General features: G+C 56.7%; 1 protein-coding gene across 1 annotated transcript; it reads left to right on the top strand.

The window, feature by feature from the left end:
* Positions 1 to 3,254: 3,254 nt before the first annotated feature.
* SP7 (Sp7 transcription factor) lies at positions 3,255 to 9,342 on the top strand. The gene is made up of 2 exons (XM_042944564.1): positions 3,255 to 3,275; positions 8,068 to 9,342. Exons 1-2 carry the CDS (start codon positions 3,255 to 3,257, stop codon positions 9,340 to 9,342), a joined length of 1,296 nt encoding a protein of 431 aa, XP_042800498.1.
* The last annotated feature ends 5,355 nt before the right edge of the window (positions 9,343 to 14,697 follow it).

Below are 14,697 nucleotides of genomic sequence, written 5' to 3'. Positions count from 1 at the left end.
CTCCCAGTCGCTGCCCCTACCCCCTGGGGGCACTGGGAAGGGGGTTAGGGGTCTGGACCCAGGAATACCAGGGCCCCGGCTGGGCAGTAGGACTATCTTTTAAATGAGTATGGAAAAAGTCAGAACCCAGGGTCCCAAGGGAGGCAGCTGGGGCTTCAGGCAACCCCTCTACCTGGCTTTGGCACCGGCCTTTGGGAGGGGGCTCTGTGTCCAGGCGCTATCCTACTGGGGGTGATGCATCAGGGACCCTGACTGACATATTTCTGGGAAACTTGCTCCTTCCTTTTCCTTCCCTAGCACTCCAGTCCCTCCCCAGGTACAATTAGGGATAAAGCCCCCAAGGGAAGTGGAGAAGGTTGACCTCTGCCCCCATCTCCTCTCCCCAACCCTGCATCTCTATTCATCCTTCCTTGTTCAGTCCTTTCCTTTCTTCCCCAATGTAGGCTGAGACCCAACCTCTTCTCTCACCTGCCACGGCTCTTCTCGGTTCTGGAGTCTACACTTTTCTCCTCTGCCTCAGTTGCCTGCCTGATCTAACTAGTCTCAGGCTTTTCTACTGGCTGTGCAGTAATTTCTCCAAAGCTTCCCCTTCTTATTCCCAGCTTCTGAGTGGGGGGCCCCAGAAGTCCATCTGGCACCTCAGCCTCGGATGCCCCACCAGGGGGAGACTGGGAGGTCAAGGGGACACCCCACCACGGGCACTTCCTCTTGGGCAGACGGGTGGGGTGGCCCATGTGTAATCATCGGACACAATTATGCGCTATTTATACTCCCTCCCCGCCCCCCACCTGCCTGGCCGCTTAACCCTCTGCCTCCTCCAGACCTGGCCATGCCTCCAGCTATTTTTTCTGTCCTGTCCTTCCAAGCCATTGTCTCTATCTTTGTTCCTCTGAGCCTGTTTCTTTTCCTTTTTCTTTTTTTCTGTTCTCTGTTTTTTTAAAGCCAAGCACCTGGCCTTCTGTTTCCCTCTTGTCTCTTTCTCTTTTATGTCCCACAGCGTCTCTTCTGATTCTCTTGGATTGTTTTATTTGTTTTGTGTATCTCTAGGTCTTTCTGCTCACTCGCTCTTCCTTCCTTCCTTCCTTCCTTCCTTCCTTCCTCTCTTTCTTTCTCTTTCTTTCTTGTTTTCTTGTTTCTTTCTCTTTTGTCTGCCAGACACTCTGTTTCCCTAAACCCTTTCTCCAAATGCTGAGCCCCCAGGGTTGCTTGGGGTAATTCACATCAAGGGGCTGGAATCCAAATGCCTGGTCCTGGTCCTGAATTTTGATTCTGCCTGCTAATTAAACTGCACTTAACCCTCCCTGAACCTCCAGTCTGCTTCTCCCTCTTCCCCACCTTTTCCTCAGTGGGAGCAAAAGAAGCTAGGCAGTGGGCACTCAGGGGAGAAAGTGAGAGAACTGGGTTGGGGAGTTGGGGGGGGGGTGGTCCTTTTCACTGATGGACATGGAACCCGCTGTGGGAGAGATGCTATCGATTGGCTGCCCAGTCCCTTCTCTCTCATAAACTTACCTTAGGGCCCAGGTTTCAATTATTAAGACTTTTTGGGTTTCCCTCACCCAACCTAGTTGACCTTCCTTCTTTTCTTCCCTTTGTGATGAGAAGTCGTAGTTGGGAAGTCCTGCCGAAGCTCTAACTTCAAGTCTGCCTGCTGCAGAGGGAACCGATGCATGGCAGTGAGACAGAGAACTGGGAGCTCCCTCCCAGGAGAGCATGATCACTCAGAAGAACTATCCAGCAAAGCATAGAGATTTGACGTGTGGCCAAGAGGAGCTTAGGGATGGTAACTGGCAAGGAATGATGAAGGCTAGGGCTTATCTTTTTGGGAGTTAATCCAAAGGGGCAAGGTTCGAGTATGGATGAGTTGATCCAATGAACTTCTACCTCCGCCCTCACTCCTTCCCACCTGAAATTTTCTTAGAATCGGAAGATCCAGGTTCTGCCCCACAAAGTGAGGTAGGCCTAGGTGATACTTTCTTAGGAGTGAAACTGAGGCATTGGGAAGAAGATTGGGGAACCCCTGAGCCTGTGCCAAGCCCTCCTCCCACTCTTCACCCCTTCCTCCTGGCCTTGCTCTGGAACCTGCCTCAGTGACCCTAAAAGTTTGGGCAGCTGAAGCCTCCACCCAGAGCACGGCCCCCTCCTGTCTCTCACAACACGCTCGCACACACACTGTTCTCCTGATCTAGAGGTGGGTGACGGGGGACGCAAGCATCTCTGTGGTCAGCTCGGGTGTATGTGTGGTGTGTGCACCTCCAGCCATGTCCCTGGGCTCATTTGAGTGTGAGTGTGCCTGTGTTCATTCATGACAGCGGCTGTGGCCGTGTGGGCAGTGCTGTGTGTGCGGACGTGTGCATGTATCATCCTGTGTTTGTCTGTGAGTGCGTATGTCAATGTGTTCCAGTCTCTCTGTGTGAGTGTCGTCCCCAATCCCCCATCCCCCCCTGGATCTCTAATTAGTGGTTTGGGGTTTGTTCCTTTTCCCTCCTGTTCCTTCCCTCAGCGGCGCGGCGGCCTCAGCAGCAGTAGGAGCGGCGGCAGCAGAAGCGGCGGCAGCAGCAGCAGCCAGGACTCTGGAGTCAGAGTAGGATTGTAGGATCGCAGCCCGAGTGGGAGCAGGAGTGGAGCTGGCCTGGGAGAGGAGCAGAGCCCTCCTGGGGCCCTCAGGCCACCCCTTGCCTGCACTCCCACTGCCAGACCTCCAAGGAGGAGACACCCAGGACACCCAGCCCCAGAGCCCCCAGGTACATGACACTGGGCAGCCCTGGGAGGGGTTCCCGCGGAGGTCTATGGGATTGCTGGGGGCAGGGTGTGGGACACCTAGGCCCACCGTCCCTTCCACCCTTCCCCTTCAGCAACCCCCCCCCCCGCCCCCAGGACAGACACTTGACAACTTGCCCAGGGTCCTACCCTCCTCCTGCTTCCACCCCTTCCCTGGAGCCCTGTTTGTCCTCTCCCGCCCAGATCCCTTCTTTGGGGAGCTCAGCAAATGGAGCAGGAAATTTGGACCCTCTGCCTCCCTCTCTCGCCCTGCTCATTGGATCTGGAGCCTTCTCCGCTGGGAAAGCTGTAATTAGAGGGTGGATCCCTACAGACAGAGAGCAGCCCCCCCCACCCCCCACCCCCAGTCCCTTCTAACTTTAGATCTCTTCTCTCCCATTCTCCCATTCTCCCTCCCTCTCCCTCTCCCTCTCTCTCCGGCTCGGCTGGCTCTCTCCATCTGCCTAGCTCCTTGGGACCCGTTCCCCAGCCTCAGGATGGCGTCCTCCCTGCTTGAGGTAACTGCCCCCTCCTCCCCCAGGACACCAGCAACGGTCCTAATGGTCCTAATCCCTCCCCGCCCCTGCCTCCCAACTCACACAGACAGTGGCTGTGGTGCTTGTCACTTCCAGGGACCTCTGATGAGGAGAGAGGACAGGGCTCAGAGGGGGGAGCAGAGGGCAGGAGGAAGGGCTGGAGAGAGAGGGGCCAGGGGTCAGAGAGCTGTCAAAGGAAGATGAGAGGGGCCAGGTCAGAAGAAGGCATGGACCTCTGAGGTCCACAGCACACGCCAACCCCGAGGAGTGGACAGGGATGGAGAAAGGAGGAAGAGGAGGGGTAGGAGATGAGTCAGCCCTCACAGACAGGGGGAGAGAGTGAGAGGGCTGGTGCGGTGGGCACCAGGCACTACACTTGGTATTAGTGCCTTGGGGGTCCCATATCCGGGAGCTCCTGGCCTGAGCCTGGGCCGCAGCTTGTCTGGTTTGTAGGTGGGCAGGGGCTGGGCCTCGGGGCCCGGGTGTGTAGGGGAAGAGGTGAGTTATGAGAGAAGGGAGAAGGGCAGCCCTGTGCATGTGGGGGGGCTGACCAGAGGAACTGGGCCTGGGCCTGAGAGGGAAGCAAGGAGGAGGGCCAGGGTCTGAGGCCGCCTGCCCGGCTCACAAATATTTAGCTTTCAGCCAAAGACAAACTCAGCTCTATTTTGGGAGTGGGAGGCTCCAGGGCGGACTGGGCCACTTCCCTACAGGCTGGGACCCCGGCATCCCTTGCCTTCGGCACTGGGGTTGGAGGGCGCTAGGGTACCATGGAGGTCAGGTTTGGGGGTCTTGAGAAATCACGGACTCTACCAGCGGGGGGCAGGGGGAGACTCCAGGTGCATAGTTGGAAAGGAAGGACTCATAGCCACTCAAAGCCACTGAGAATGTCCTGAGTTCTCCTGGCTTCTGGGTCTCTGACTCTGTTCCTCTGTCATCATCTCTGTCCTGTGTTCTGGGTCCCTCCACAGGAGTTTGGGGCCGACAGCCCACCCTTCAGGTCAGCCACCTTCAGTAGCCTTGAACTTTCCATATTCTCAGGCCCCTCAGAAGCCCCCATTTCTGCTCTCAGTGCCCTAGCTCAGGTCCCAGGGGTGATGGGCTGACCAGGAAGCGGATTCATTCAGCCTCCAGGAGAGATGTGTGTGAGACCCGAGCGAAAATCTTTTTTAACACCTGTGTTCACTGGCCTGGGCGGAAGTGCTAGGATGGAAACCAGCGTGCCTGCATATGCATGGCTGGCTCTGTGCGAGCACAGGTGTGTGTGTATGTGTATCAGCTGGGCCATCTGAGCATCTGGTCGTCCAAGTGAAGAATTGTGTGTGTGTGTGTGTAAGACCGGGAATGGTGAGTTTGTGACTGAGTTTGAGGGAATGGCATGCAAGCCAGTGGTGTGGACACGATGTCTCTCGTCACGGCTCCATATCCAGTTGGGGTCCCCAGGTGTCGTGCTCTACTTCCTGCTGCAACGAGGGCAGATCGCTGACCCTGCCATTTTCCGCTGGACTCTATATTGAGCCGTCATTGAAACACTGCGGTTGGTCTTGAGGAAGTTCCGGGACCAAGGTGTGTGGGGATCCTGGGTCCATCCAGGGCAGGGGCAGTGTCAGTGGGCGTGGGCACCATGCCAGGTTGCCAGCGTGGCACTGGTGCCTGGGGGGAGGGGCTGGCCCAGAGGCCTGTTGGAAAGACACAGGATCGGGGTAGCACTTCTGGGCTTTTCATGTCCCTCACTCCTCGTGAGCTGGAGATGCCCCCAACACAAAGGCACTCCAGTCCTTCTGTCTGTTTCTCCTACTCTTGGGGCACGGGGGCCCTCAATTGTCCCCTTCCCCCACCCAGGAAGCCCTCTGCCTGGTATAGGTGGGCTCTCTGGTGGTGGGAAGAACTTGGAGGTTCAGAGAGGGAAACGGCTGCTGTCTGATGAGAGGATCACCTGGGCTGAATGAACTGCAGGGGAAGAGGCCAGAGGGAGGAATGGGGGTGCGGGCTAGGTGGGCAGGGAGAATTGCAAGTGGGGAGAACCAGACAACATGGCGGTGGCTGAAATGGAGAACTGGAACCCAGGACCGTGTGTGCCCAGAGTGGATGGCCAGCTGGTCCTCAGATGTAGCGTGAGCTTCAGCAGTAGGTCAGCCCGGCACTGTGAGCTCCCCGGAAAAAGGGGGCCCCCTTCCCTGGCTGCATGTAGGAGTGAGAGAGCTGGGACAGCTCCTTGTTCTTTCTCTGGAGACTCCTTTTCAGTACTTGAAGCCTGCTTTTATTGTTTTAGCGGAAGGTGGGGGGGCAGAGGTCGGAAGAAAAACAACCGGAAGGTGGGACCCCTGGGCGCCCAGGAAGGTGATACATTTGATCAGGTATGGGGGTGCATATGTAGGACCTCCTCAGGAGCACGCAAGTGGCCGCAGAAGGGAAACTGAGGCTCTGATGAACCTAGCCAGGTGCCCGGCTCTTGGCCTCCAGAACCTTCCGAGTGGATCTGGTGCCTTGCTCCCCCTTCTCTGCCCTCAGGGGCCCTGGGGGCCACCACTCCAGGGCTGGGGTCTCCTGTTGGCCTGGGGCTGCTAGCCTTCTTTCACCCCTCCTTCCTTCTCCCCAGCTGGGTGGGGTCCCTGGGCTTGGCTGAGGCCCCTGTGGCCACAGTGTGAGGGCCGGGCGGGGGGGACGGCGTCGGCGTTTTTAAAAATAAACCGACCGCAGGGAAACCAACGGAGCCGGGCTGGGCCGAGGGGGAGAAGCGGTCAGGGGGAGAAGGAGGGAGGAGTGGCCTGGTCTGGGGGTTTTCTGGGGCCCAGCATCATGGTGGTTTTCTCTTAGGTAGGAGATCTGTCCTCCTCCTCCTCCTCCTCCTCCTCCCCCTTCCACTTTATTTTTTCTTCCTCCTTTCTTTCCCTCTGTTTTCCTCCGCCTTCCTGCCTTCTGAGCCCAGTCTCTCTCCATCACCTCTTTGTTTATTCTCCTTTCCTCTCTCTCCCTGCCCTTTGTCTTTTCACCTTCCTGCTCTTTTGGGTTTCTGCCCATTTCTGCCCCTTAATGCCAGTTTTCCCCTCTGCCTCCCCTTCCTCCACCCCCGGTGGCTTTTATGTCTGTGCCTCACCCTGTGCAGGGTCCTTTGCTCCTCTCGGCTCTGGGTCTCTGCCTCTCCCCTTGGCACTGCATGTTTTTCCCTCTTCGTTCTGCTAGGATTTGACTCCTGCCGGCTTCCCTGCCTCAGCCTACCCTCTGCTTGGAAGACTCCAGGGAAACTTTGGCTGGGGAGGACCCAGGGCTTTTCCTGTAGCCAGATTTGAGGAAGGTTTTGGTGGCTCAAATTTGGGAGGAGTCCGTGGGGTCAACAGGACTTCAGAGAGAGGTAACTGGGCAGGGCGGGGGCCTCAGGTTTGCACTTGGGGAGCAGCACAGGGGTGATGACTGCACACACCCCTCACTGCAACCTTAAAACCCCAGACCTACCTGTAGGATTGGTGTCACACACACAAACCGCATGCTCGGAGGGACCGGGCAGGTCTTACTTAGATGCTTGGGTTCTTTTTTAGCTTTCCTGGGAAAGCACCAGATACATCAGCTTTTGAGGACCCCAATCGGGGAACTGTACAGGGCCAGCTTTTGAGGGCATCTTTTTGGGTGGGGTTCTCAGTATGGATGTCTGTACCAGTCAGAGATTCTGGAGGGGATCTTCTCCTCCTGGGGTGTCCTGAGGTTGACCCAGGGAGGGGTACCATGAGCTCCCGAGGGATGGGAATCTCAGGGTGGTTTGGCCAGGTAGCAGTAGCATGATGGGTATTAAGGGCATCTTGTGCTGGGAAAAGAGCCCCGTGCCTCACATCTATATATCTTCCTTCACTCACGGGGCTGGAAGGGTGTTGAGAGATCAGCTACATGAGGGCTACATGTTAGGGGACACTGGACATGCAGGGGCATGGCCATGAGCCAATATCTTAGCCATCCCAATTCCCAGCCCCAGAGGAGTGTGAGGACTTCGGGCTCCTCCAGCTTTCCCAAAGGGGTACCAGCTGGCTCCACAAAGCAGGAGGGTGCCCACTGCCCGCTTGAAAGACATTCTTGCCTCAGCCACAGTCCTGGCTTGGCGGCAGCCCTGTTCCCTCTCAATGTCCCAGTGTCTCCGCGTCGCTTCCTCTTGCTCCCCAGCTCCAGAGTCCCTGCCAAGAGATTCCTTATTCCTTACATGAGGCTGTGGCCTCAGGGAGACCGGGGCACTCGCTGCCTTCGTCAAGAGCTGAAGCAGAGACAGGAAGTGGAATATGGGGGTAAAGCTGAGAAAACCTGGAGTGGGGGGGGGGTGACTGCAGTCCCCTAATACTTCTCTTTCTCCCATGTGTCTCTTTGAGACTTATCTTTCCTCTCCAAGTCTCGGACCATGACCTCTACTCTGAACCCACTTCCAGGGGCAGGACCCCTAATTCTCACCTCACCCAGGTGCGGCGTCCATCCCAGGCTCTTCTCGTTGCTATTTAAGAAGTGTCTCCTGTTCCTCTGAGTCCCTGGCACCCCCAGGAACTCCACAGTGAGCTCGGCCTCCTGCCTCCTGGGTCGGGCTGTTAGGCTGCAGTCTGGACCTCTCTCCTTCTGTGAAACCATCTGAGCTCTGCCCTGGGGCCCAGGGCTCTTGGCTGGCCCCTCCACCTCCCATCCTCTTCAACTCTTCCTGGAACCCCCTTGGTTCTGCTCTCCAGGCCTCCGGGCCTCACCCCAGGGTTTTGCTCTTCCTTCTACACTTTCTCGTCTCTCCCTAAGCAGCGCTCCCCTCTGTCCACAGGAGGAAGCTCACTATGGCTCCAGTCCCCTGGCCATGCTGACAGCGGCGTGCAGCAAATTTGGTGGCACCAGCCCTCTGCGGGACTCAACGACACTGGGCAAAGCAGGCGCAAAGAAGCCATACTCTGTGGGCAGTGACCTTTCAGCCCCCAAAACCATGGGGGATGCCTACCCAGCCCCCTTTTCAAGCACCAATGGGCTCCTCTCACCTGCAGGCAGTCCTCCGGCACCCACCTCGGGCTATGCCAATGACTACCCTCCCTTTTCCCACTCATTCCCTGGGCCCACGGGCACCCAGGACCCTGGGCTGCTAGTTCCCAAGGGCCACAGCTCTTCTGACTGCCTGCCCAGTGTCTACACCTCTCTGGACATGGCACACCCCTACGGCTCCTGGTACAAGGCAGGCATCCACGCAGGCATCTCACCGGGCCCAGGCAATGCTCCTACTCCTTGGTGGGACATGCATCCTGGGGGCAATTGGCTAGGTGGTGGGCAGGGTCAGGGTGATGGGCTGCAAGGGACACTGCCCACAGGCCCTGCTCAGCCTCCACTGAACCCCCAGCTGCCCACCTACCCATCCGACTTTGCCCCCCTTAATCCAGCTCCCTACCCAGCTCCCCACCTCCTGCAACCAGGGCCCCAGCACGTCTTGCCCCAAGATGTCTATAAACCCAAAGCAGTGAGCAACAGCGGGCAGCTGGAGGGGAGCAGTGGGGCCAAACCCCCTCGGGGCGCAGGCACAGGGGGCAGTGGCGGATACGGAGGCAGTGGAACGGGGCGCTCCTCCTGCGACTGCCCCAACTGCCAGGAGCTAGAGCGCCTGGGGGCAGCGGCAGCTGGGCTGCGGAAGAAGCCCATCCACAGCTGCCACATCCCCGGTTGTGGCAAGGTGTACGGCAAGGCCTCACACCTGAAGGCCCACTTGCGCTGGCACACGGGCGAGAGGCCCTTCGTCTGCAACTGGCTCTTCTGCGGCAAGAGGTTCACCCGTTCGGACGAGCTGGAGCGCCACGTGCGCACCCACACCCGGGAGAAGAAGTTCACCTGCCTGCTCTGCTCCAAGCGCTTTACCCGAAGCGACCACCTGAGCAAGCACCAGCGTACCCACGGCGAGCCCGGCCCAGGGCCCCCTCCCAGCGGCCCCAAGGAACTGGGGGAGGGCCGCAGTGCGGGGGAAGAGGAGGCCAGTCAGACGCCCCGACCTTCGGCTTCGCCGGCCCCCCCAGAGAAAGCCCCTGAAGGCAGCCCAGAGCAGAGCAACCTGCTGGAGATCTGAGCTGGGTGGAGGGTCTCCAGCCCCAGGGCTGCCTCGCCAGCCTCTTCTGGCTTCGTGGACCACTGCTTGTCCCTCACCCCCTTTTGCCCCTTGCATGCTGCCCTTGGGGCTCTTGCCGGCTCCCCCTGGCCATTCTGGGCCTGGGGGTCTCCCAGCATGCCTCCTCAGCTCACCCCTCCCTATGCCTCGAGCCTGTAGTGCAAACTCTCATCTCAGGCCCTCACCTCGTGCCTGATTTCTGCACTCTGGCTTCCTAAGTTCTTCCCTCGCTTCTGCTTACGGCTTCCCTCTCCTCTGCTCTCACAGCATCATCTCATTTTCCTTCCATCTGGGCTCTCAACGCTTTATTTCTCCATCTCACTAACTCCTTAACAAAATCCTTTGTCAAGATCAGCTTCCCAGGCTGATTTCCCACTATCACTTAGCTTCCAGGCTCCAGTCTTCCCAATTTCTTATTCCACTAGCTTTCCATGCTCCAGAGCGTTCTTTTTTGTTTGTTTGTTTTTTGTTTTTGTTTTTGTTTTTTTTTACAAACACATGATGATGATGATGATGATAATTTATTGTCCCCCGGGTGGCCTCTTCATTAGGGACCAGAGTTAGGGGGATTGGGGTTAGTGACCTGGCAGGGAGCAGGGTGCCAAAAGTGGGGCAGACCAGTGGGGATCTGATCCCAGAGATGGGGTGACCCCAGGGTCAGGGAGGCTGCCCCAAGGCCTGTATATTTAACCCCTATGTTCCAAGAGAAATGAATACTAATAATAATAATTCTATTTATCTAAGTTATGATGACAGGTCAGGTAGAGTGAGCTGGGGAGGGAAGGAGGTCCATTTCTGCTATGGAAATTTTAGCTAAATGTATCTCTGTTTAGAAAAAGTGTTAGTGGAGATCTTGTTAATAGAATTTCTATCATCAGGGTCTCAGTTAATGGGGTTTCTCTTTTAATGGAATCTCTGCTAATAGGGTTGGTTAGCTAGATCTCTGTTAAAGAGTTGATGGGGGGGGTGTCTCTCAATTAGGGATCCCTAGTATTCCCAGCCCCAGCCAGAAGCTGTGAAACCTCAAGCCCTATGGAGGGGAGGACTGGAATGTACCCCAGCTTCCTTGACCCCAGAGCAGGTTCTTCCACTGCCCCTCCCCTGACACCATGACCCGGCAGGCTAATCCCTTGTTGCCATGGTTATGGAGAGCTTGCAGCTGCCATCCCGGACACGCTTTTTTGTGGAAGCCCACCTAACAGGAGGAGCACAATGGTTTGGATGTGCCTCTCCTAAAGAATAGGTGGGGAAGGCTTTCTCTGGGATCAGATTCAAGTAAATCGAGTATTTATTGAGTGCCTATTCTGTACAAGGCACTACTAGGCTGGTGCCTAAAAGCCATGAGAAAGAATTTATAGAGCTAGGAGGACAGAGGTCCCCAAGCTGATTTGGGGTTGCGTCCACAGGGCCCTCAACCTGGGACTTCCAATGCTCCCAACTCCACCTCTGGTGACTTTTAAAGCCGCTTCGTGCCTTTGAATGCCTTTCCTGTGACTTTGGATCCTCCTTTTCTGTCTCCTGCTTCCTCAAGGCCCCAAGTTAAAGGGTTTAAAGCCTCTGGAGCTTGGGGAGAGGGTAATATTGGGGAAGGGAAAGGATCATGCCCTCATGGAGTCTTTTTTTTTTTTAATTATTATTATTATTTAATAAAAAATTCGATTTTAACTTTTGTCCTGGTGAGAAAAGAAAAAGAGGAAGGAAGAAGAGTGAACCACAGGATTTTTCCTTGGCAAACTGGGCACTCCCCACGGGCATCCTATCGTGCCCGTTGGCACACTGTGCCCGCGGCAGCCAGGCCCTCGGGCGGAGGTCAGTATTCGAGCGCCCAGAGCTCTCCGTGTCGAGTCGGGAAGGCGGGGAGGTTTCCTCCCCGGCTCTTTCCTGCTTCTACCTCCGGACTCCGGCCAGGGCAGGGAGCCGGCCGGCGCGCCGGCCCCGCGATCCCCGCGCTGACTACTGCGCCGCCCCGAACCGGTCCCGGCGGGCGGCCCCGGCCTGGCACGTAACCGCCCCCTGCCCCGGGCCTGCAATCAGCCGTGCCCGCCGCCGAGTTAGCGGACGAACAAAAGCCACTCTGTGGCGGCCAGCCCGGAGCCACAATAGGGCTTTGTGCGGCCCCCGCCCCCGGGCTCCCCCGCTGGGCTGAGGGGGCGCACGGGCGGCGCCCCCGGCGACCGTCACCCCCCCCCCCTCCCGCCGGCTCGGGAGGCGCTGCGGGCGGGCTCGGACCGCCAGCCCCCTCCTCAGCGGGCCGCCGCGGCCGCCCCGTCCAGGTGCGAACCCTCCTGCCCTCAGGCGGGGCGCGCCGCTTCAAAGGGGCTTTGAAGAGGGCCGCGTTCCAGGGCTCCTCCCGCGGACTGGGGTTGGGGGCCGCGGCGGAAGAGACGCGGGGTGGGGGAAGGGGTCCCGGGCTCCCGCCCCCATCCCGCCGGGCAGGCTCCCCGGGACCCCCGGGGCCTGGCCCTCTCGCCTCCCTGTCCCCGCCTGTCCGGTGCCAGCCCCCACCCGCCGCGGCCTCGCGGTCCTTCCCTCCCGGCCCCTCGGCCCCTTTCATCTTCCCTAGACTCCGCTTGGGGTTTTGCTGGTTTCTGGGAGATAAAAACCGCCTCAAATAGCGGCGGCGCGCTGCCAGGACAAACAGGGCCCGGCGGGCCATGTGCGCCTGGTTACCGGCCCTGAGCCGGGGCGCCGGGCCTCTGCGGGCCGATCTCCGGGCACGCAGGCTCCAGCGGCGCCTCCCGCCTGCCAAAGTCGAGGGCCCCTTTAAAAGCCTCGGGCAGGGCCGCTGCCTCGGTTTCCCGCCCAGGTCGTAGGGAAGGCCCCCCCCCCCCCCCCCGCCTCCCATTTGGAGACCGCCCGCTGAGCTCTCGGAGTTCATGGGGGCGGTGGGTCACAGTCTCTGTGTTGCCGGGGCCGCCGCGCCCCCTGGTGAAGTTAGTGGGAAGTGCGCTAGGCCTGGAGGTCGGCCTCCCAAGAATCCGCAACTCGTGAAAAACACTGGACAAACCTTAAACACGGGGCAGGCGGGGGTCCGATGTGAATACACGGCGCACTGTTCCTCCTCCCCAGTTCACATTACAGGGTGAGAGGAAGGCCCCTAACCCGTAATTACAACACAACCTGTTGGTGAAACTCAGGCTTCACCAAAAGGAGGTGGAAGTTGCAGGCCTAGTCCGCAGTGATTTCTTGGGGGATATGTATGGGTTGGATGGTGCCATGATTGAGGTTCAAGCAAAAACTTTGTCGGCGGGTTCTTAGTGCTCTCCACTAACTGTCAGAGTCATTGACTCCCTCTTTTCCTCCAAAGCCTGTACTGCTTCCCCTTCTCAAGGAGAGCTTTTCCAGCCAGTTTCCCCAACTACCCTCGGCTTTTCTCTACATCCTTTAAGTTTTCTGTAACATTCCAGGTGACGGTGAACTAACCTAGCAAATTAAACTGAGGCTATTTAAAATTTGGTCTGTGCAGTATTACGTGGGAGGCGTTTTGGAAATACAGCTTAAAAGCTCCACCGCAGAATCTGCGTTTTTAGCAGGATTCTCTGGTGGGTCTATGTTCACTAACATTTGGAAAGTACTAGAGTGGAGGAGACCCATGGCTTTCTCCTTGTTAAGGGCATTTTCAGAGGAGACTTCTTGTTTTCTGACCCTGGAATAACTCTCTTGGGGGCAACTTTTCATGTAGAAGGAAGGGGCAGACAGAGTCCACAAATGCTAAACTTAGAACGCCCCCTAGTTTCTCCAACTTGACTGGCAACTCTTAGGAGCAGTGACTATGCCTTATACATTTCTGTGTCCCCAGAACACGGTCCTTGGAATTGCTCATTAACCTTTGTTAAATGAATAAACCAGGGGCACCTGGGTGACTCAGTGGGTCAGGCACACGCCTCTTGGATTTCGCTCAGGTCGTGATCTTGCTGTTAGATTGGGCTCTGTGCTGAGACAGCGCTGAGCCTGCTCGGAATTCTCTCTCCTTCTCTCTCTGCCCTTCCTCTGGTCGCTCTCGCTCTCTCTCAAAAGAAATAAACATTGAAAAAAAAAAATCAATAAATCAAAGCCAAGGTCACCAAGTTCATGGCAGAGTTATGGCTAATCAAGTGTTTAGTACTTTATGAATTATTAAATGGCTTCATTTCCATTATTTTGTATGGCAAACAACCATGTGAAATAATGAGGACAGTGCAAAAGTGAGGAAGCTGAGGCTCAAAGAATTCAAAGACTTTTCCAAAGTCACACAGCTGCAAGAAGAGGAGCTCCAATTCTGCATTCTAGCTCCATCCTTTGGAATTAGAATAAAATCAATCTCACTTTTATTCTTTTTAAAAAATATTTTATTTATTTACTTATTAAATTAAAAAAAAATGTTTATTTATTTTAGAGAGAGAGAGAGAGGCAGAGTACGAGCGAGGGAGGGGCAGAGGCAGAGGGAGACACAGAATCCAAAGCAGGCTCCAGGCTCTGAGTCGTCAGCACAGAGCCGTAGGTAGGTCTCCAACTCACCAACCGTGAGATCATGACCTGAGCTGAAGTGGGACATTTAACCCACTGGGCCACCCAGGCGTCCCAAGATTTTATTTTTTAAGTAAACTCTACACCCGACTTGGGGCCCAAGCTCGCTACCCCAAGGTTGAGTCGCGTGCTCCACCAACTGAGCCAGCCAGGCGCCCCTATCTCAATTTTTAGGATGCCTGGTTTTGATATTTTTAGGTCCAATCTCTCTGTGCCTCACTTTCCTCTTGGTGACAGAACAGTACCCACCTCATGGGGTTGTTGTAAAGATTATACAAGCACCTTACTGTGTAATACGTGCTCAGGAAAGGTCACGGTTTTCTAATTGTTCTCACTCCGCCCTCCACGCCTAACCCTGGGGACCTGAGGTTTCGGACCTCTCCCTCTCCCTCCCAAGGTTTCCCCTGACTTTACTCCTCTCAGAGGCTTTTCCCTCAGCTTTCTAGCCAGCTGCCCCAGACAGTCCGCATTTTCCTCTGGATGATCCACAGTCCTGGGAGAGTTTAATTAGATACTTCCCTGAACGTGGCTTATTTTGGGCTTTCCGAGCGCTGAGAGGGGGAGTGGGAAACTGTGTCGTGGAGTCTGGAACTGGGAAAAACAGCAGTCTCGCATAAAACAAACTAACAAACACGCACACACAAAACCCGCTCCGACCGTTAACTAGGGGTTGGCCCCGCGACACGCCCGCGCCGCTCTCCCTCCCGCCGCCAGGAGGCGCGCTAGGAAGCTCTGGAAGTCGGCCCCGGACTGCGCACGCGTTCGTGTTCTGCCTTACTCTTCCCCTCACTTCCGCTGAATTTTGCAACG

Source organism: Panthera leo, chromosome B4 (genome assembly GCF_018350215.1).
Source record: "Panthera leo isolate Ple1 chromosome B4, P.leo_Ple1_pat1.1, whole genome shotgun sequence".
Lineage (NCBI taxonomy): Eukaryota > Metazoa > Chordata > Mammalia > Carnivora > Felidae > Panthera > Panthera leo.
Note: the sequence above shows the minus strand (reverse complement) of the source record. Positions and strands in the feature narration are given on the sequence as shown.

Excerpts from the sequence above, each read along its gene's own strand:
- SP7 (XM_042944564.1), top strand. The coding sequence starts at position 3,255 with ATGGCGTCCTCCCTGCTTGAG. Across the intron at positions 3,276-8,067 it reads TGGCGTCCTCCCTGCTTGAG|GAGGAAGCTCACTATGGCTC; the intron begins GTAACTGCCCCC and ends CTCTGTCCACAG.